Raw genomic sequence first — 18,693 nt, 5'->3', positions numbered from 1 at the left:
TTAGACATGGACTGCTTCAGTATCTGAGGAGTCTCGAATGGTGTTGAACATCCCCACTTCTGACCTTATGATGGAAGGGAGGTCACTGATGAAGCAGCTGAAAATAGTTGAGCCTCGGACTCTACCCTGAGGAACCCCTGCAGTGATGTCCTGGAACTGAGGTGGTTGACTTCCAACAACCACAACCAGCTTCTTTTGTGCTAGTTATGACTCCAACCAGCAGAGAGTTTTCCCCCTGATTCCCATTGACTCATTTTGCTAGGACTCCTTGATGCCACACTTGGTCAAATGCTGCCTTGATGTCAAGGGCAGTAACTCTAACCTCACCTTGAAGAAAAATATATTTGGAATAGACTGATCTTTCCTGAGTTTAGAAGAATGAGAGAGGTGATCTAACTAAAACTTATAAAATGTTTCGAGGACTTGACAGGGTAGAAGTCTCAGGACAAGGGTTCTGTCATATAGGGCTGAGGTGAGGGAGAATTTCTTCACTCAGAGTTTGTGATTCTTTGGAATACTCTGCACCAGGGTGGTCGGACAGCATGGTTGGTAACGGAGTGTGCACTAACCGCATTAAAGTTTGAAATCAGAATTCAGTGCAGTCAGAGTCAGGCTCATTATGGCACAGAAGGAGGCCATTGCCTATTGGGTCTATGCTTTAGTGCTTAGTGACCTAGCTCACACCAAGTCCTGCTTCCCCATACTCCTGTGCTCACCGACCTACACTGGCTCCCGGTCTAGCAATGCCATGATTTGAAAATTCTCATCCATGTTTTCAAATTCCTCCATGGCCTCACCCCTCGTTTTCTCTGTAATCTCCTCCAGCTTCACAACCCCCGAGATATCTGCACATTTAATTTTGCCCTTTTGAATAACCCAGGTTTTAATCACTACACCATTAGTGGCTGTGCCTTCAGCTTCTACACCCTAAACTCGAATTCTCTCCCTAAAATTCAGCCCGTCTACCTCCCTTTCCTCCTGTAAGACACGCCTTAAAACCTACCCAAGCTTTTGATCATCTGATCTTAATATTTCTTTTGTGGTTTGGTGTCAAATAACATCTTTGCCTGTGTGCTTTACTATGTTAAAGGTGCTGCATAAATACAAGATGCTGTATGAATTACAGTGCAGAAAAAGTAAAATATAAAATTAAAAAGTAGATAAAAATAAAAATAATGCAGACTGAGCTATGGCAAAGCAGGTTTATGTTTGCTCTGCTGTACTTGGGAATTTATGAGCAAAATTATCCTGAGCAAACATATCTGCAGCAGGTATCTCCACCTTGAATCTCTCCAGTTCAGTTATTGAACTGGAGCGTGGGTTGGAAACCTCCTGCAAATACGAGAGCAGGAGCAGCATTTGGACAGTTTGCTCCAGACTTTGGGGAACCTAGGGAATGGAGGGGAGAAAAGGATTTACAGAAACTGATCCTATTCATCAGGTACAATGCACTTGTTACCTGTGAGGATAAGAATGAGGACCATGGCAGCTTGGAGCAGGAGGCTGCCCAAAGAGGTGGGGAGGATGAGGAGGAGGAGGGGAAGCATAATTTATTTGTAGAGTACTCGATAATGAAGGGAATGAAATCCTTTGTAAGCAGGACCAGAAGTCCCACATGGTATGTTGTCGACCTGGTGCCAGAGTGAGAAACATTTTGAACCAACTTGAAATTATATTGTAGAGTGAAGGAGAGGATCCAATCATTGTAATCCATGTTGAGGAAAAGAATATAGGGAAGAATACCAGGAACTAGGAGCTAAATTAAAGGATAGGACCCCAAGGTTATAATCACAGGATTATTACTTGAGCCGTGTGCAAATTTGCAACAGAATAAGCAGATTAAGGGGGTGAACATGTGGCTGAAGGAGTGATGTGGACAAGAGGGGTTCCATTTCATGGGACACTAGCAGTGGCAGTGAAGAATTTATAAGTTGAATTAGAAACAGAAAAGTGTTGTAAGTGGGAGCTGTGTAAAGGCCCCATGGTCTTGCTGTGATGTCACAAATTGGTGCAGAGACTAACAAACATAGCAAAGGCAGAATGGTTTTCGGGGGAGTTTTAATTCAAATTAGGATAAAACGGCTTGCTAAATGTTAAAAAGGCAGTGAATTTCTTGAGTGTTTTCAGGAAGGTCTTCTGCAACAATATGGTCCAGGTCCAGCAAGGGAGGAAACCATGTTAAATTTAGTAATTAATAATTATCCAGATTTAATTAACAACTGAATGGTCCATAAAAATACATTTTTATAATAGTGATCATAATACAATTGATTCAACATACTATTTAAAAGGAAGAAATGCAAAACAGCTATGGTTCTAGATTATGTAAGTCTGAATTCAATAGAATGCGAGAGACTGTCCCACGGTAACCAGATAATTCTGTTAACAGGTAAAACAGGTCATCAATAGGAGGTATTGAAAAAGAAATTGTGACAGACAACCAGTTTATACCCGTAAGAGGAAAGAATTCTACCTGCTAAAAAAAGTCATAGATAGCTAATGAGCAACACAAAACTAAAAAACTGGCAGATGCAAAGATCCTGGCATAGGGAAGAGACACAAAGAGCAGTAAAGGGCAACCAAATAGATAATAAGAGCTAAAGAAAAGGGAGTATGAAAAGAACCTTGCAAGGGATTTAAAAATCAACACAAAAATGTTACAATCAGATGATGGAGAAAGGTCAGGAATAATTGAAAACTGACGTGATATTGTTAATAAAAGTAAGGAAATGGTGCACATGGCGAATAATTACTTTTCTTCAGTATTTACAGTAGAGGAAGGCGTCAACATGCTGGATATCCCAAGGAAACAAAATGACAATGATGAAGAAATAATAGCCCTAAGCCCTAAAGTGTGGCAAACCCCAGAAACAGGTGGTCTCCATCTCAGTGAGAACATTGATACCCTAACTACAATTTTCCAAAGTTCTCTTGATTCAGGGGCTGTTCCCTTAAATTGGAAAATTGCACAAGTCACTCTGCTATATCAGAAAGTGGGGGTGAGAGAAACCAGGGAATTATAGACCAGTTAACCAAACATCTGTTGTCAGGAAAATACTCAAGTCTATAATTTATGGATAGGGTGACTGAACATCTTGACATTTCTCAGCTGATCAGAGAGATCCAGCATGGATTTATATATCAAATGTCTTCTGGAAGTCCAAAAAGTCCCTCATAAGAGACTGTTAGCTAAAGTTGAAGGTCACAGAATTGAAGGCAAATTATCGACCAAGTTAGAAAATTGGTTGAGTGGCAGAAGTAGGAACAATGCACATGTACTCCAATTTGCAGGATGTAACTAGTGGTGCCCCACCAGGAACTAAGTTGGGGCCTCAACTATTCACTGTATTCATTAACAACTTAGATAATGGGAAAGCCACATATCTAAATTTGCTGACAACACAAAGATTGGCATTGGCAAAGAAAAGGCAGTGGAAGCATTGTGATGGAAGCATAAAATTAGAGATCGGCAGAGGTGTCCCTCAATTTGAGGATGACGTCTACTCAGGATCATGAGTTGCTGCCAAAGGTCTTCACGTGATGCAACAGGTCGATTCTCCATCTGGAGATCTTTGGAGACGTGGGACAAGATGTCCTTCGAGGTAGTGAAATCCAGAGTTCAGTATTTGCTTCCTTTTCTTTCCTTCTCTGCTGCTTCTCTACCTTGAGACTCTGACTCAAAGCATGATGCAGCTTGTTGGACAAGTTGTTGCCATTCTCAATGATTGGTAGCAAGCTCGCCCTAGCCATTAATGTCAATGTTGCCACATTTCAAGGAGAGCTTCAGTATCTTTGTAGCGTTTTCTTTGTCCTCCCAAGGAACAATGGCCATTGAGAGTTGAGGAAACAGGACCCGGTGGGCACACTGTTTTCAGCTATCTGGACACAGTGTCCAGACCATCGAAGTTGATTTTGGGAAGTTTTGCCTGAATACTTGTGGAGCTGGCTTCAAGAAGAACAGGAGTCAGGAGTGTTATTGGATGCTCTCCCCTTGCCTGGATGAGAGCAGCTCAAGAAGCTTGACACCATTCGGGACAAGGCAGCCCTCTTGATTGGCACCCCATCCACAAACATTTACTCCCTCCACCGCTGACACACAGAAGCAGCAGTGTACACCATCCACAAGATGCACTATAGGAACTCACCAAGGCTCCTTAGACAACACCTTCCAAACCCATGACCACTACCATCTAGAAGGAGGAGAGCAGACACATGGGAACACCACCACCTGCAAGTTCCCCTCCAATCCACTTACTAACCTGACTTGGAAATATATCGCCGTTCCTTCACTGTCACTGGGTCAAAATCCTGGAACTCCCTCCCTAATAACAACACTGTAGGTGTACCTACACCACTGATTGCAGCAGTTCAAGAAGGCAGCTCACCACCACCTTCTCAAGGGCAATTAGGGATGGGCAATAAATGTTGGCCTAGCCAGCGACGCCCACATCCCATCAATAAATTTAAAAAACAATGCCCTGCATAACTGAGGCACAATCTCCCTACTTTTGTATTGAACTCCCCTCATAATAAACTACAACATTCTATTAGCTTTTCCAATTACTTGCTGTAACCTTTTGTGATTCATGCACTAGGACACCCAGATCCCTCTACATCTCAGAGCTCTGCAATCTCTTACCATTTGGATAAGATGCTTCCTTTTTATCCTTCCTGCCACAATGGACAATTTCACATTTTCCAATGTTATACTCCACTTGCCAGATCTTTGCCCATTCCCTTAACCTATGTCCCTTTGTAGCCTCATGTCCTCGTCACAACTTACTTTCCCAACTACCTTTGTGTCATCACCAAATTTAGCAACCATACCTTTGGTCCCTTCATCCAAGTTATACATATAAATTGTAAAAGGCTGAGGCCCAGCACTGGTCCCTGTGACACACCACTTGTTACATCTTGCCAACAAGAAAATTACCCATTTATGCCTACTCTGTTCTGTGTTAGCTGGCCAATCTATCCAAGCCAATATATTATTCCCCACATCAGGAGCTTTTATTTTCTGCAATAACCTTTGATGTGGCACCTTATCAAATGCCTTCTGGAAATCTAAGTACAGTACATCCACTGGTTTGCCTTGAATTTTTCTGCTATAACATCTTTAATAATAGTTTCTAACATTTTCCCTATAACAGATGTTAAGCTAACTTGCCTGTAGTTTCCTGCTTTCTGTCCCACTCCCTTTTTCAACAAAGGAATTACATTTGCTATTTTTCAATCTAATGGAAACTTCCCCAAATCTAGGGAAGTTTGGAAAATTAAAACTAATGCATCAACTATCTCAATAGCCACCTCTTTTATGACCCTAGGCTGAAGTCCATCAGGACCTGAGGACTTGTGAGCTCTCAGCTCCAACAATTTTCTCAGTACCACTTCCCCAGTGATTGTAATTTTATTGAGTTCCGCTGCTCTTCCCATTCCCTAATTTATAGCTATTTCTGGGATGTTCCTTGTATCTTCTATAGTGAAGACTGATGCAAAATACCTGTTCAATTCATGTGCCATCTCCTTATTTTCCATTAATTCCCCAGACTCACTTACTATAGGACCAATGCTCACTTTGTTAACTGTTTTCTTTTTTAAATATCTATAGAAAATCTTACTATCAGTCTTGATATTTCTAGCTACCTTTCTCTCATACTCTAATTTTCTCCTCCTTATTAACCATTTAGTCATTCTTTACTGTTTTTTATATTCTGCCCAATTTTCTGACCTGCCACCCACCTTTGTGCAATTATAATTTTTCTTTAAGTTTGATACTACCTTTAACTTTTTAAATTAACCACGGATGGTGGGCTCTCTTGGATTTTTTTCTCTCTTGTTGGAATATATCTATTCTGTGCATTCTAAAATATCCCCTTAAATATTCGCCACTGCATCTCTATTGATCTATCCCTCAATCTAATATCTGAGTTCACTTTAGCTCTGCTTTCATGCCCTCATAATTGTTATTTCAGTTTAAAATACTAGTCTTAGACCCACCCTTCTCTCTATCTAACTGAATGTAAAATTCAATATTATGATCACTGCTACCGAGGGGCACCTTCACTATGAGGAAGGCTGGGCCTGTGGTAGGTGGTGAGCGAAAACTTACTTGACCTCATCCTAAACAATCTACCTGTTACTGGTGGATCTGTCATGACAGTACAGGCAGAAGTGGCCACTGCACACAGTCTTTGTGCAAAGTCCCACCATCGTGTTATGTGGTATTACCACTGTCACAAATGGGATAGATTTAGAAAATATCTAGCGGCTCAGAACTGGGCCCACAATGCTGCCTGGATGCCATCAGCAGCAGCAGAATTGCATTTAACCACAATCTGTAACCTCATGGCCCAGCATATCCCTTACGCTACCATTATCAAGCCCAGGGATCAACCCTGGTTCAATGAAGAGTGCAGGAGGGCATGCCAAGAGCAGCACCAGGTATACCTAAAAAATGAGGTGTCAACCTGGTGAAGCTTCAACACAGGACTACTTGTGGGCCAAACAGCATAAGCATCAAGTGATAGACATAAGATGTAGGAGCAGAAGTAGGCCATTCGGACCATCGAGTCTGCTCCGCCATTCAATGAGAGATCATGGCTGATCGGATAATCCTCAACTCCACTTTTCTGCCTTTTCCCCCATAACCCTCAATTCCCTTACTGATTAAAAATCTGTCCACCTCCGCCTTAGAATTGCACAGATTAACTTTCCTCCGAGAGAAGAAATTCCTCATCTCTCTTTTAAATGGGCGGCCCCTTACTCTGAGATTATGCCCTCTGGTTCTAGACTCTCCCATAAGGGGAAACAACCTCTCAGCATCTACCCTGTCAAACCCCCTAAGAATCTTATAGGTTTCAATAAGGTCGCCTCTCATTCTAAGTTCCAATGAGTACAGGCCCAACCTACTCAACCTCTCCTCATAAGAAAATCCCTCCTTTCCTGGAATCAAACTAGTGAACCTTCTCTGGACTGCCTCCAATGCCAGTATGCCTTTCCTTAGATATGAGTGCTAAAAGTGTTCACAGTATTCTAGGTGTGGTCTAACTAGTGCCTTGTATAGTTTTAGCAAGACTTCCCTATTCTTATATTCCATTCCCTTTGAAATAAAGACCAACATTCCATTTGCCTTCCCTAATACCTGTTGAACTTGTATATTAGCTTTATGGGATTCATGCACAAGGACTCCAAATCCCTGTGCTACAGCCTTCTGCAGTCTTTCTCCATTTAAATAACATTCATCTCCCCTTCTTCCTGCCAAAGTGTATAACCTCATGTTTTCCCACATTATATTCCATCTGTCAATTTTTTGCTCACTCACTTAACCTGTCTATATCCCTCTGTAGACTCGTGTCACCCTCACCACTTGCCTTCCCACCTACTCATCCGCAAATCTGGCAATAACACATTCAGTTCCCTCATCAAAGTCATTAATATATATTGTAAATAATTGAGGCTCAAGCACTGATCCCTGCAGCACTCCACAAGTTATTAATTGCCATCTTGAAAACGCCTCCCTTATCCCAACTCTGTCTTCTAATAGTTAACCCATCCTCTATCAATGCTAATATACTACCCCCAACACCATGGGCTCTTATCTTAAGTAGCCTTACGTGCGGTACCTTATTGAACGCCTTTTGGAAATCCAAATATATTTCTTCTACTATATTTATCTATCCTGCTTAGAGTTAAGCGATCCCACAAACAACAGATCGGATCTAAGCTCTGCAGTCCTGTCACATCCAGTTGTGAATGGTAGTGAACAACTAAGCAACTAACTGGAGGAGGAGGCTGCACAAACATCCATTCCCTCAGATGTTGTCAGACCTGCTGAGTTTTTCCAGGTATTTTTGTTTTGTTCTAGATTTCCAGCACCCACAGTATTTTGCTTTTATCTCCATCCTCAATATTGGGGGAGCCCACCACATCAGTACAAAAGACGAGGCTGAAGTATTTGCAACCATATTCAGCCAGAAGTACCAAGTAGATGATCAATCCACTTGATCATCCTATTGGCCTCCTCCTGAGGAGATGCCAGTCATAGACGTCAGTCTTCAGCCAATTCGATTCACGCATGATACAAAAGGCTGAAGGCATTTGATACCATTAACCAGAAACTGAACTGGACCAGCCATATAAATATTGTGGCCACAAGAGCAGGTCAGAGGCTGGGAATTCTGCGGCGAGTAACCTACAAATAGGCGGCGACTCAGGAGAATACATGTCAGCACTTTCCCTGATATGAACCAGAGGGAAATGCCTAGAGTTTCCACAGCATGATTTCTCCCTCTTCTTGAAGTTAGTTACAATTGTCACATTCCTGAAGTTGGGCGGAGTTCTTTTTCCTTCAAAATCTATAGGATGAGTACTTGGAGTCTTGGTGTGACGAAAAGCTTTGAAGATCTCTGCTGGAATGCATTCGGGGCCGCAGGCTTTGTTGCTTTTCATCCCTTAAATTTCTTGTTACAGCTTCCCCATCGATGGATTCTACCACAGGGTACTGGGGATAGCCTGGAGAATAACAGCTGTTACTGTGGATTCACAGTTGAGGAGTTGTTGAAAATCTTATTTCCAGCATTAACGTATGGCATCGTCATCCTGAAGAGAGAGATCATCTTTTAAGTGAAGAGGATTTTAACCATTTGATCTTGGTCTGTCGGTGGCCCTGGTGGCTTCAAAAAAGCTTTGCCATCATGATGATCAGCATATCATTGGATCTTTTGGGCTTTCACTTCCCACACGTCCTTTATCTTCCAGATTTGTTTCTGGGCATCAACCTCGGGCTGTTGGAATGCTGCTTTCTTGAGTTGTGACCTTAGATTGTTCTGTCAGGCAACAAAGGCTGCTCATTTTTGTCCAAGTGGTCAAATATTTGAGCTTAATTGTTGTCGAACCAGTCCTGGTGACCACGATGCTGGAATCCAATGGTCTGGACACAGGAGTCTAGTACAGCTGACTTTATTTGTTCCCACTGTACTGGAATTGAGTTGGACCATTCACGACTCCCCAGATACCGAAGCAGTCCATGTCCAAATGCAGCAAGACCTGGACAATATCCAGACTTGGGCTGAAAAGTGGCAAGTAACATTCGCACCATACAAGTGCCAGGCAATGACCATCTCCAACAAGAGAGAATCTAACTATCGCCCCTTGACGTTCAATGGCATTACCATCTCAGAATTCCCCCATTATCGACATCATTACCATTGACCAGAAACTGAACTGGACTAGCCATCTAAATACTGCAGTTACAAAAGCAGATCAGAGGCTGGGAATTCTGTGGTGAGTAACTCACTTCCTGACTCCCCAAAGCCTGTCCACCATTTAAAAGCACAAGTAAGGAGTGAGATGAAATACTCTCCACTTGCCTAGGTGAGTGCAGCTCCAACAATTCAAAAAGCTTGACATCATCCAGGACAAAGCAGCACGCCTGATTGGCACCCCACCCACAAACATTCACTCCCTCCAGCACCGATGCACAGCGGCAGCAGTGTGTACCATGTACAAGATGCACTGCAGGAACTCACCAAGAATTCTTAGACAGCACCTTCCAAACTCATGACTGCTACCATCCAGAAGGACAAGGGCAGCAGACACATGGGAACACCACCACCTGGAAGCTCCCCCCTAAGCCACTCACCATCCTGACTTGGAAATATATCGCTGTTCCTTCACTACCATTGGGTCAAAATCCTGGAACTCCCTCCCTAACAGCACTGTGGGTGTACCTACACCACATGGACTGCAGCGGTTCAAGGTAGCAGCTCACCACCACTACCTCAAGGGCAATTAGGGACGGGCAATAACCTAGCCAGCGACACCCATATCCCATAAATGAATTTTAAAAAGCGTGCAGATTTTCCAGATTGGTTGAGAGCTGCACTTGGAATTCCTCTCTTTGGTTGGGCTGCTTTAGTGCTGAGACATTGATCTTTTTCCTCTTGATTTTTTGGGCCTTGTGATGTCTTGGTACTAGGTAGATGTTCATCACCGATCAAACAAGTCTATAATCTGTCCAACAGCCATCAGTCCCTGCATGGATTGAGTGATACAGACATTACTTAGGTCTTTGGCCCCAACAATGAGATGCCAATGTTTTGATCTAGGGTGCCTCCATGTGGGCTTCATACTTGTCCTTCTGGACAAAGAGGGCGTTTATAATAATGAGGTCATGCTGAGCACACTTTGTCAGCCATAGGATACCATTTGCTTTGGCTTTCCCCACCGTGTCTTTCCCAATGGTTCCACTCCTGACATCAGAGTCATGGCCAATCCTGCCATCAAATCCCCCAGAAGGATGATCTTTTCTTCTTTTGGGTTGGCAGTGAGGATTTCATCAAGATCAGAGTAGAAGTACTCCTTAACATTTTCATTGGAGTCAAGGGTCAGGACATAAGTGCTGATGATGGTGGCATATTGGTTAAAGCTGAACTGTAGGTGAAGTATCATGAGTCTTCCATTTAAACAATTGGGGAGTTCTGGCAGTGCATCCAAGATCCTATTCCTGATGTCAAAACCAACTCCATGGACACGAGGGTCACTGTCAGTCTTTTCCCAAGTGTACCCCTCTGCTTGTTCTTCAGCTGCTCCTCCCCAGGAAGGGGGTCTCAGAGGACGGAGATATCTTGATAGTTCACGTGATACGATTGCAGTTCTTTCTGAACAGTCACTTGAGATTATCCATGAATGTTCCAACATTCCACATTGCAAAGTTTTCTTTCTTTGACCACAAAGCCGGAGATTCCACAGGGTGTGCTTCTCCAGAAGGAGGAAGTGGGACAGCTATTTTTAGGGCACCTTTTCTAGCCCCCTCCCCATATTGGGTGAGCAAAGGGTATCCTGAAGAGGACTGCTCAGTCACAGAGGTTGCTGCCCAAAGACACCAACACAAGTGTCCAACAATCTTCATATATCAGTTGCCTTGCATCTGTGCAGCTTCTTGATTGGGAATCCCAGGTTCAAAGCCCTGTCTCTGTCGCCAATTCTCCTAAAAAAAGATTGAACAGGGTACTTTCTAAATGGTGAAAAGCTAAAAATAATGGTGGCCCAAAGAGTCTTGGGAGTCCAGGTGGGTAAATCATTAAAACATGAATGGGCATAGAAAATAACAGAGAAAAAATACTGGAGAAACTTAAGGGACCAAAATCTGACAAATGCCCAGGACCTGATGGTCTACATCCTAGGATTCTAAAGGAGATAGCTGCAGAGATAGTAGATGCACTGGTTGTGATTTTCCAAAATTCTCTAGATTCTAGAACAGTCCCAGCAGACTAGAAGTCTGCAAAAGTAACACCGCTATTTAAGAAAGGAGGGAGGAAACAGGGAACTACAGGCCAGTTAGTCTGACATCAGCCATCGGGAAAATGGTGGAATCTATTACGAAAGTCTCAACAATGCACTTAGAAAATCATAGTATGGTTTTACAAAACAGAAATTGTGTTTGACAAATTTCTTAGTGTTTTTTGAAGGTGTAACCAGTAGAATGGGGAACCCACCAGCTGTAACATTCCTGGATTTCCAAAAGGTCATAAGGTGCCACATGAAAGGTAAGGGCTCATGGACTTGAGGTGATATATTAGCATGTATAGAGGATTGGTTAATGGACAGGAGGCAGAGAGTTGGGATAAATGGGGCATTTTCAATTTGATAGACTGTGACTAGCGGAGTGCCACAAGAATCAGTGCTGGGGCCTCAGCTATTAAGAATCTATACTAATGACTTAGATGAAGACTCTATTCTGCAATTGATGCTAGGTCAATTGTTAACTTCAAAGGTGAATTTAAATAATATCTTTGGTTAACAAAAAACTAAGGGATATGGGACAAGATGAACAAAGATATGGAATAAAATCAGAAAATGCTGGAAAAACTCAGCAGGTCTGACAACATTTGTGGCAAGAGAACGGAGTTAATGTTTCAAGTCTGTATGACTCTTCTTTGGAGCTAAAGAGAAGTAGAAAGTGATGGAATTTATATTGTTTAAGGGCAGTGGAGCAAGTAAAGCAGGATAGAAGGTCAGCGATAGGTGGGGACAAAGGAGGGATTGACAAAAATGTTATAGACACAAGACAAAGAGAGTGTTAATGGTGGAGGTAAGGGCTGAAGATGATGCTGATAAGTGGCATAAAGATAAGAAAGCAGAATGTGTGAATAAGAGAACAAGGGTCAGCACTCTTGAAAGAACAACATGGAACAAGTGACAGATGGGGTGGGGGGAGGGACGGTGGCTGGGGAAAAAGGATAGAAAAAGGGATTTTAAAAATGGATAAAACAATGAATAAAAATAAGTAAATAAAAAATAAAATTTTTTAAAGGGATTAAAAAAAGATATGGAGTTAGTTTGCTGATCACTGATGTGATTGAATGGTGGAGCAGTCTTGAGTGGCTAAATGGCCTCCTCCTGTTCCTAGATCCAGGTTACATCCAGGAGGGCATCAACCTGAGACAATATATTTGTTTCTCTCCACAGATGCTGCCTGATTTGCTGAATATTTCCAGCGCTTTCTATTTTTATTAAAGAATGTTTATGGCAGTTCTGTGTGGTGCTTACTTTTCACTCCCAAGTGTCATTCTGCGGGAAAATCTATCTTATTCCGCTTTTAGATTTCTCTACTTTTGGAGTTGGGGACTCCATTGATTCTATTTGTATCAGGTTTGCACTACAATGGATATTTATTCTAAAAGTGAGGACGAATAGATTAAGAGATCTGAATAAGCCCACAGGTGAAATCTTGAATCAGTAAAGAATCCATCTAATTCAGCTTGAAAAATATTCAGCAACCCAGCCTCCACTGCTCTCTGCAAAAGAGAATTCCAGAGGCCAAAAACCCTGTGAGAAAAAAATTCTCATTTTCATTTCAATAAGATCACCTCTCATTCTTCTAAACTCCAATGGATAATGTTCAACCCATCCAACCTTTAGAAGCAGTAGAAGCAATTAGCTTTCCTAATCACTTGCTGTACCTGCGTACTAACTTTTTGTGATTCACGTACCAGGACACCCAGATCCTTCGGTACCACAGAATTTTGCAATCTTTCTCTATTTAAATAATATGCTGCTTTTCTATTCTTCCTACCAAAGTAGATGAGTTCACATTTTTCCACATTATACTCCATCTGCCAATGCTACCAATTTTTTGCCCACTCACTTAACCTAAGTCTTTGGTAGACATTTTAAGTCTTCCTCAAAATTTACTTTCCGACCTATCTTTGTCTCATCAACAAATTTAGCAACCGTACATTCAGTCCCCTCATTCAAGTCATTGATATAAATTGTATACAGTTAAGGACCCAGCACTGATCCCTGTGGCACTCCACTCGTCACATCCGGCAAACCTAAAAGTGAGCTATATATCCCTACTCTCTGCTTCCTGTTAACCAATGCTCTATTCATGATAACATTATCCCCTGCATAATTGAGGGATTAATGTTTATTAATGTTATTGAGGCCAAAACATTGTATGTTTTCAAGAAGGAGTTAGATATAGCTCTTGGGGCGAAAGGGATCAAAGGGTATGGGGAGAAAGCAGGAGCAGGCTATTGAGTTGGATGATCAGCCATGATCATAATGAATGGCAGATCAAGATCGAAGGGCCGAATGGCCTACTCCTGCTCCTAGTTTCTATGTTTCTACATCTAAATCTCCTAATTTGTGTCATAACCTTTGATGCAGCATCAAATGCCTTTTGGAAATCCAAGTACACCACGGCTACAGATTTGAATGGAACTGCAATGTACAGTGTACCTGCTGCAAAATTTGTTGCAATAAAGTGGAGTCTTTGCTGTTCTTCAATCTTTCTTCCAACTCCTAAAAAGAAATACAAATAAAATTAGAAATTAAAATTTTTGAAGTTCTTTAATGGTTTATCTGAACACAGGTTTGTCCATTTGAAGGAAACAAATTCAGGAGTGGCAATCATAGAGCGCAGCAGCTCAACTCCGCACGCGCCCCAACTCCGCACGCACCCCAAATCCGCACGCGCCCCAACTCCGCACGCGCCCCAACTCCGCACGCGCCCCAACTCCGCACGCGCCCCAACTCCGCAAACCCGCTCCTCGCAAACGCCCCAACTCCGCACACCCGCTCCCCGCAAACGCCCCAACTCCGCAAACGCCCCAACTCCGCAAACGCCCCAACTCCGCAAACGCCCCAACTCCACACACCCGCTCCTCGCAAACACCCCAACTCCGCGCACCCGCTCCTCGCAAACACCCCAACTCCGCAAACACCCCAACTCCGCACACCCGCTCCTCGCAAACACCCCAACTCCGCAAACACCCCAACTCCGCAAACACCCCAACTCCGCACACCCGCTCCTCGCAAACACCCCAACTCCGCACACCCGCTGCTGGTGAGCTGATCCGGAATTCCCTCACCGCCAGGGGCAGGCTGTCCATCCGCCTCATGGTGAAAAATGAGTGCTGGAAACTGAGCAGAAGATCCCGGTTCCGCCGCTGGAGTGCCGCTCCGGCTGCCCCACAGTCGCCGCTCATCCTGACCCCCACTTCCGGCTCACCCCGGGGGCGGGGGCTTCACTTCCGGTTCACCTGCCCCCCCCCCCCCCCCCCGGGGGGGGGTGGGGGGGGTGGGGGGGGTGGAGAGCGTCTCTTCCGGGTCACCCCAAGGGGAGCGTCACTTCCAGGAGCCCTGGTTTCTCAGGGGTGGAGTTTGTGAATGGGAATTTTCTCCAATCTCTCACTGTCCGTCTAGGGGCAATAGGAACAGCTGCTGAGATCCGCATCAGACAGGGAGATCACTATGGTAACCAACTCAGGGAAAGTGACCAAATCGTTGGGGAATCACAGGACTGGGGGAGGGGCGTCACTAGGGGTGGGCGAGCGACCCGCTGGGGTTTGGGGGGAGGGGGCAGTCATAGAAACTAGGAGCAGGAGGAGGCCATTCGGCCCTTTGAGCCTGCTCTGCCATTCATTATGATCATGGCTGATCATCCAACTCAATAGCCTGCTCCCACTTTCTCCCCTTACCCTTTGATCCCTTTCGCCCCAAGAGCTATATCTAACTCCTCCTTGAAAACATACAATGTTTTGGTCTCAATTACTTTCTGTGGTAACAAATTCCACAGGCTCACCGCTCTCGAGGTGAAGAAATTTCTCCTCATCTCAGTCTTAAATGGTCTACCCCATATCCTCAGACTGTGATCCCTGGTTCTGGACTCCCCCACCATCGGGAACATCCTTCCTGCATCTAACCTGTCTAGTCCTGTTAGAATTTTATAGGTTTCTATGAGATCCCCCCTCATTTTTCTGAACTCCAGCGAATATAATCCTAATCGACTCAATCTCTCCTCATATGTCAGTCCCGCCGCCCCGGGAATCAATCGGGTAAACCTTCGCTGCACTCCCTCTATAGCAAGTACATCCTTCCTTGGATAAGGAGACCAAAACTGCACACAATGTTCCAGGTGTGGTCTCACCAAGGTCCTGTACAATTGCAGCAAGACATCCCTGTTCCTGTACTCGAATCCTCTGGCTATGAAGGCCAACATACCATCTGCCTTCTTTACCGCCTGCTGCACCTGCATGCTTACCTTCAGCAACTGGTGTACAAGGACACCCAGGTCTTGTTGCACATTCCCCTCTCTCAATTTATAGCCATTCAGATAATAATCTGCCTTCCTGTTTTTGCTACCAAAATGGATAACCTCACATTTATCAACATTATATTGCATCTGCCATGCATTTGCCCACTCACTCAGCTTGTACAAATCACACTGAAGCTTCTCTGCATCCTCCTCACAACTAACCCTCCCACCCAGCTTTGTGTCATCTGCAAATTTGGAGATATTACATTTAATTCCCTCATCTAAATCATTAATATATATTGTGAATAACTGGGGTCCCAGCACCGATCCCTGCGGTACCCCACTAGTCACTGCCTGCCATTCGGAAGAAGACCCATTTATTCCGACTCTTTGTTTCCTGTCTGCCAACCAGTTTTCTATCCATCTCAATACACTACCCCCAATCCCATGCGCTTTAATTTTACACGCTAATCTCTTATGTGGGACTATGTTGAAAGCCTTCTGAAAGTCCAAATAAACCACATCCACTGGCTCCCCCTCATCAACTCTACTAATTTTCCTCGAAAAATTCCAGTAGATTTGTCAAGCATGATTTCCCTTTCATAAATCCATGCTGACTCTGTCCTGTTGTGCCACTGTTTTCCACGTGCTCAGCTATTAAATCTTTTATAATGGACTCTAGAATTTTCCCCACTACCGACGTCAGGCCGACTGGTCTATAATTCCCTGTTTTCTCTCTGCCTCCCTTTTTAAATAGTGGGGTTACATTAGCTACCCTCCAATCTGTAGGAACTGTTCCAGAGTCTATAGAATCTCGGAAGATGACCACCAATGCATCCACTATTTCTAGGGCCACTTCCTTAAGTACTCTGGAATGTAGATTATCAGGCCCCAGGGATTTATCGGCCTTCAATCCCATCAACTTCCCCAATACCATTTCCCTACTAATACTGATTTCTTTCAGTTCCTCCCTCCCATTAAACCCTGTGCTCCCCAACATTTCTGGTATGTTATTAGTGTCCACCTTTGTGAAGACAGAACCAAAGTATGTATTTAGCCATTTCTTTGTTCCCCAATATAAATTCCCCTGTTTCTGACTGTAAGGGACCTACATTTGTCTTCACCAATCTTATTCTCTTCACATACCTATAGAAACTTTTACAGTTTTTATGTTCCCTGCAAGCTTACTCTCGTACTCTATTTTCCCCTTCTTAATCAATCCCTTGGTCCTCCTTTCACCCGGGTGGTTGTGGGGGTTGGGGTGGGGGGGGGGGGGGCTCCAGAACCAGGGACCAGGCAACTGGGAGGAGAGGTTTACTGCACTGGTGTACAAATTAGGGCCCTCCAGTCACCAATTGACCGTGACAAGTAGGGATGGTTAGTCATGATGGAGGTCACATAGGTAACAATCAATTTTCATAATATATTCCTCAGAATTAACTAAGATGATCCTTAATGAGATTAAGAGTAAGAACATGGCTTTGTTATCTGTAATTAACTATTATTAGTATTATTAACGATACTTTGAAGGATCAATAATTGGCCTCCTATCTCTCGTTCGCACACTGCCCCTTGGCAACATCACCCAAAGAAGTTAGTTTTCAAACAACCCATCTACCTGCACTCCAAAGACCACCTGCCCCACCTGTGGTACAGTTTCCTGCCCCACCTGTGGTACAGTCTGCAGATCGCACATTGAACTTATCAGCTGAATCAGAACCCATTGAACTAGATAGAAGCAAGTCATCCTCGATCCTGAGAGACTGCTTATGAAGAAGAGTTTCCACATATACACTGACAACAGCCAGTTCTATATCACCACTACCACTCTCGACAACTCCGCTGCTGCTAAATTATCAGACTGCTTACCTGACATCCAGTACAGCAAGAGTAGATATTGCTGCAATTAAATATTGGAAAGATTGAAGCCATTGTTTTTGGTTCCTACCACAAACACTGTTCCCTAACTACTGACTCTATCCCTCTTCCTGACAACAGTCTGAGATTATGCCAGTCTGTTTGCAAACTTGGTGTGACATTTGATCCCAAGATGAACTCCTGGACTCATATTCGTGCCATCACTAAAATCCCCTATTTCCACCTCTTAAAATTGCCCAACTTTGCACCTGTCTCAGCCTGTCTACTGCGAAAACCCTCATCCGTGCCTTTGTCACCTCTAGACTCGGCTGTTCCACTGCACTCCTGTTTGGTCTCCCTATCTGTAAACTTGATATCATCCAAAACTCTGCTGCCCATGTCTTAACTTACACCAAGTCCCATTCCCCTGTCACCCTTGTGCTCGCTGACCTACACTGCTTGACCAGGAGCCAATGTGCTGATGTTAAAATTCTCATCCCTGTTTTCAAATCCCTCCATGGCCTCACCCCTCCCTATCTCTGTAACCTCCTCTAGTCCCACAAACCTCCGAGATACCCACAATCCTAGAGTTTGGCCTCTTGTGCATCCCCAATTTTAATTGCAGCACAGTTGGTATCCATGCCTTCAGTTGTCTAGCCCCAAGCTCTGGAATTCCCTTCTTACATGTTTTTGCCTCTGTACCTCGCTTTCCTCCTTTAAGACACTCCTTTAAACCTACTTCTTTGACCAAGCTTTTGGTCATCTCTAATATCTCCTTATGTGGCTCGATCTCATACTTTGTTTTATAATGCACCTGTGAAACAACTTGGGATGTGTCATTACATTAAAGGTGCTATATAAATACAAATTGTTGTTGCAATATAGGTTTAAGCAAGAGTGAATAGTAGAATAGGTTAGATTACAATGCATGGGCTTTATATGGATGATTTTGAATTATAAGTAATACTGGTATATACTTAACAGAATGGAAGCTATTTGGGGATAAACAGGGAATTACGGAAGAGAAGTAACTGAATGCTGCTAGGTACCAAGGAATGTGTCATTGTACATCACAAAATAATAGAGGTTCCAGTTACTATTGCTAGTTTGTTGATTTCTAGTTTATGCCAAAAGCTGGAAGGAAGACAAATAATGCTGACTATCAGGTATAATATTGGAAGTATATAAATGGGTGCAGCTCGTACTTAGGACACTGGAGATGGAGCTCAGGGCATCCAAGGTTCAATCCAGCAGGCTGATTTGGGTAATTAGTTCAGACACCGGATAGCTATTAA

General features: G+C 43.6%; 1 protein-coding gene and 1 long non-coding RNA gene across 2 annotated transcripts in view; one reads left to right on the top strand and one right to left on the bottom strand.

Annotated features, from left to right (window-relative positions):
* The window catches only part of eef2kmt (eukaryotic elongation factor 2 lysine methyltransferase), a 47,503-nt gene extending 32,938 nt beyond the window's left edge, over positions 1-14,565 (bottom strand). The window contains exons 1-2 of the mRNA XM_078558317.1: positions 14,376-14,565; positions 13,744-13,806 (exon numbers count right to left, since the gene is read on the bottom strand). Of these exons, the coding sequence (XP_078414443.1) occupies positions 13,744-13,806; positions 14,376-14,492 (180 nt within the window). The 5' untranslated portion in view covers positions 14,493-14,565. The remainder of the gene's footprint in view (positions 1-13,743; positions 13,807-14,375) is intronic.
* Positions 14,566-14,653: 88 nt separating this feature from the next.
* The window catches only part of LOC144690629 (uncharacterized), a 31,020-nt gene continuing 26,980 nt past the window's right edge, over positions 14,654-18,693 (top strand). Inside the window, exon 1 of the long non-coding RNA XR_013578922.1 lies at positions 14,654-14,760. This is a non-coding gene — a long non-coding RNA (uncharacterized LOC144690629). The remainder of the gene's footprint in view (positions 14,761-18,693) is intronic.

The sequence above is a fragment of the Cetorhinus maximus genome, chromosome 15 (assembly GCF_964194155.1).
Source record: "Cetorhinus maximus chromosome 15, sCetMax3.hap1.1, whole genome shotgun sequence".
Classification (NCBI taxonomy): Eukaryota; Metazoa; Chordata; class Chondrichthyes; order Lamniformes; family Cetorhinidae; genus Cetorhinus; species Cetorhinus maximus.
This window is presented reverse-complemented; position numbering and strand designations above follow the sequence as displayed.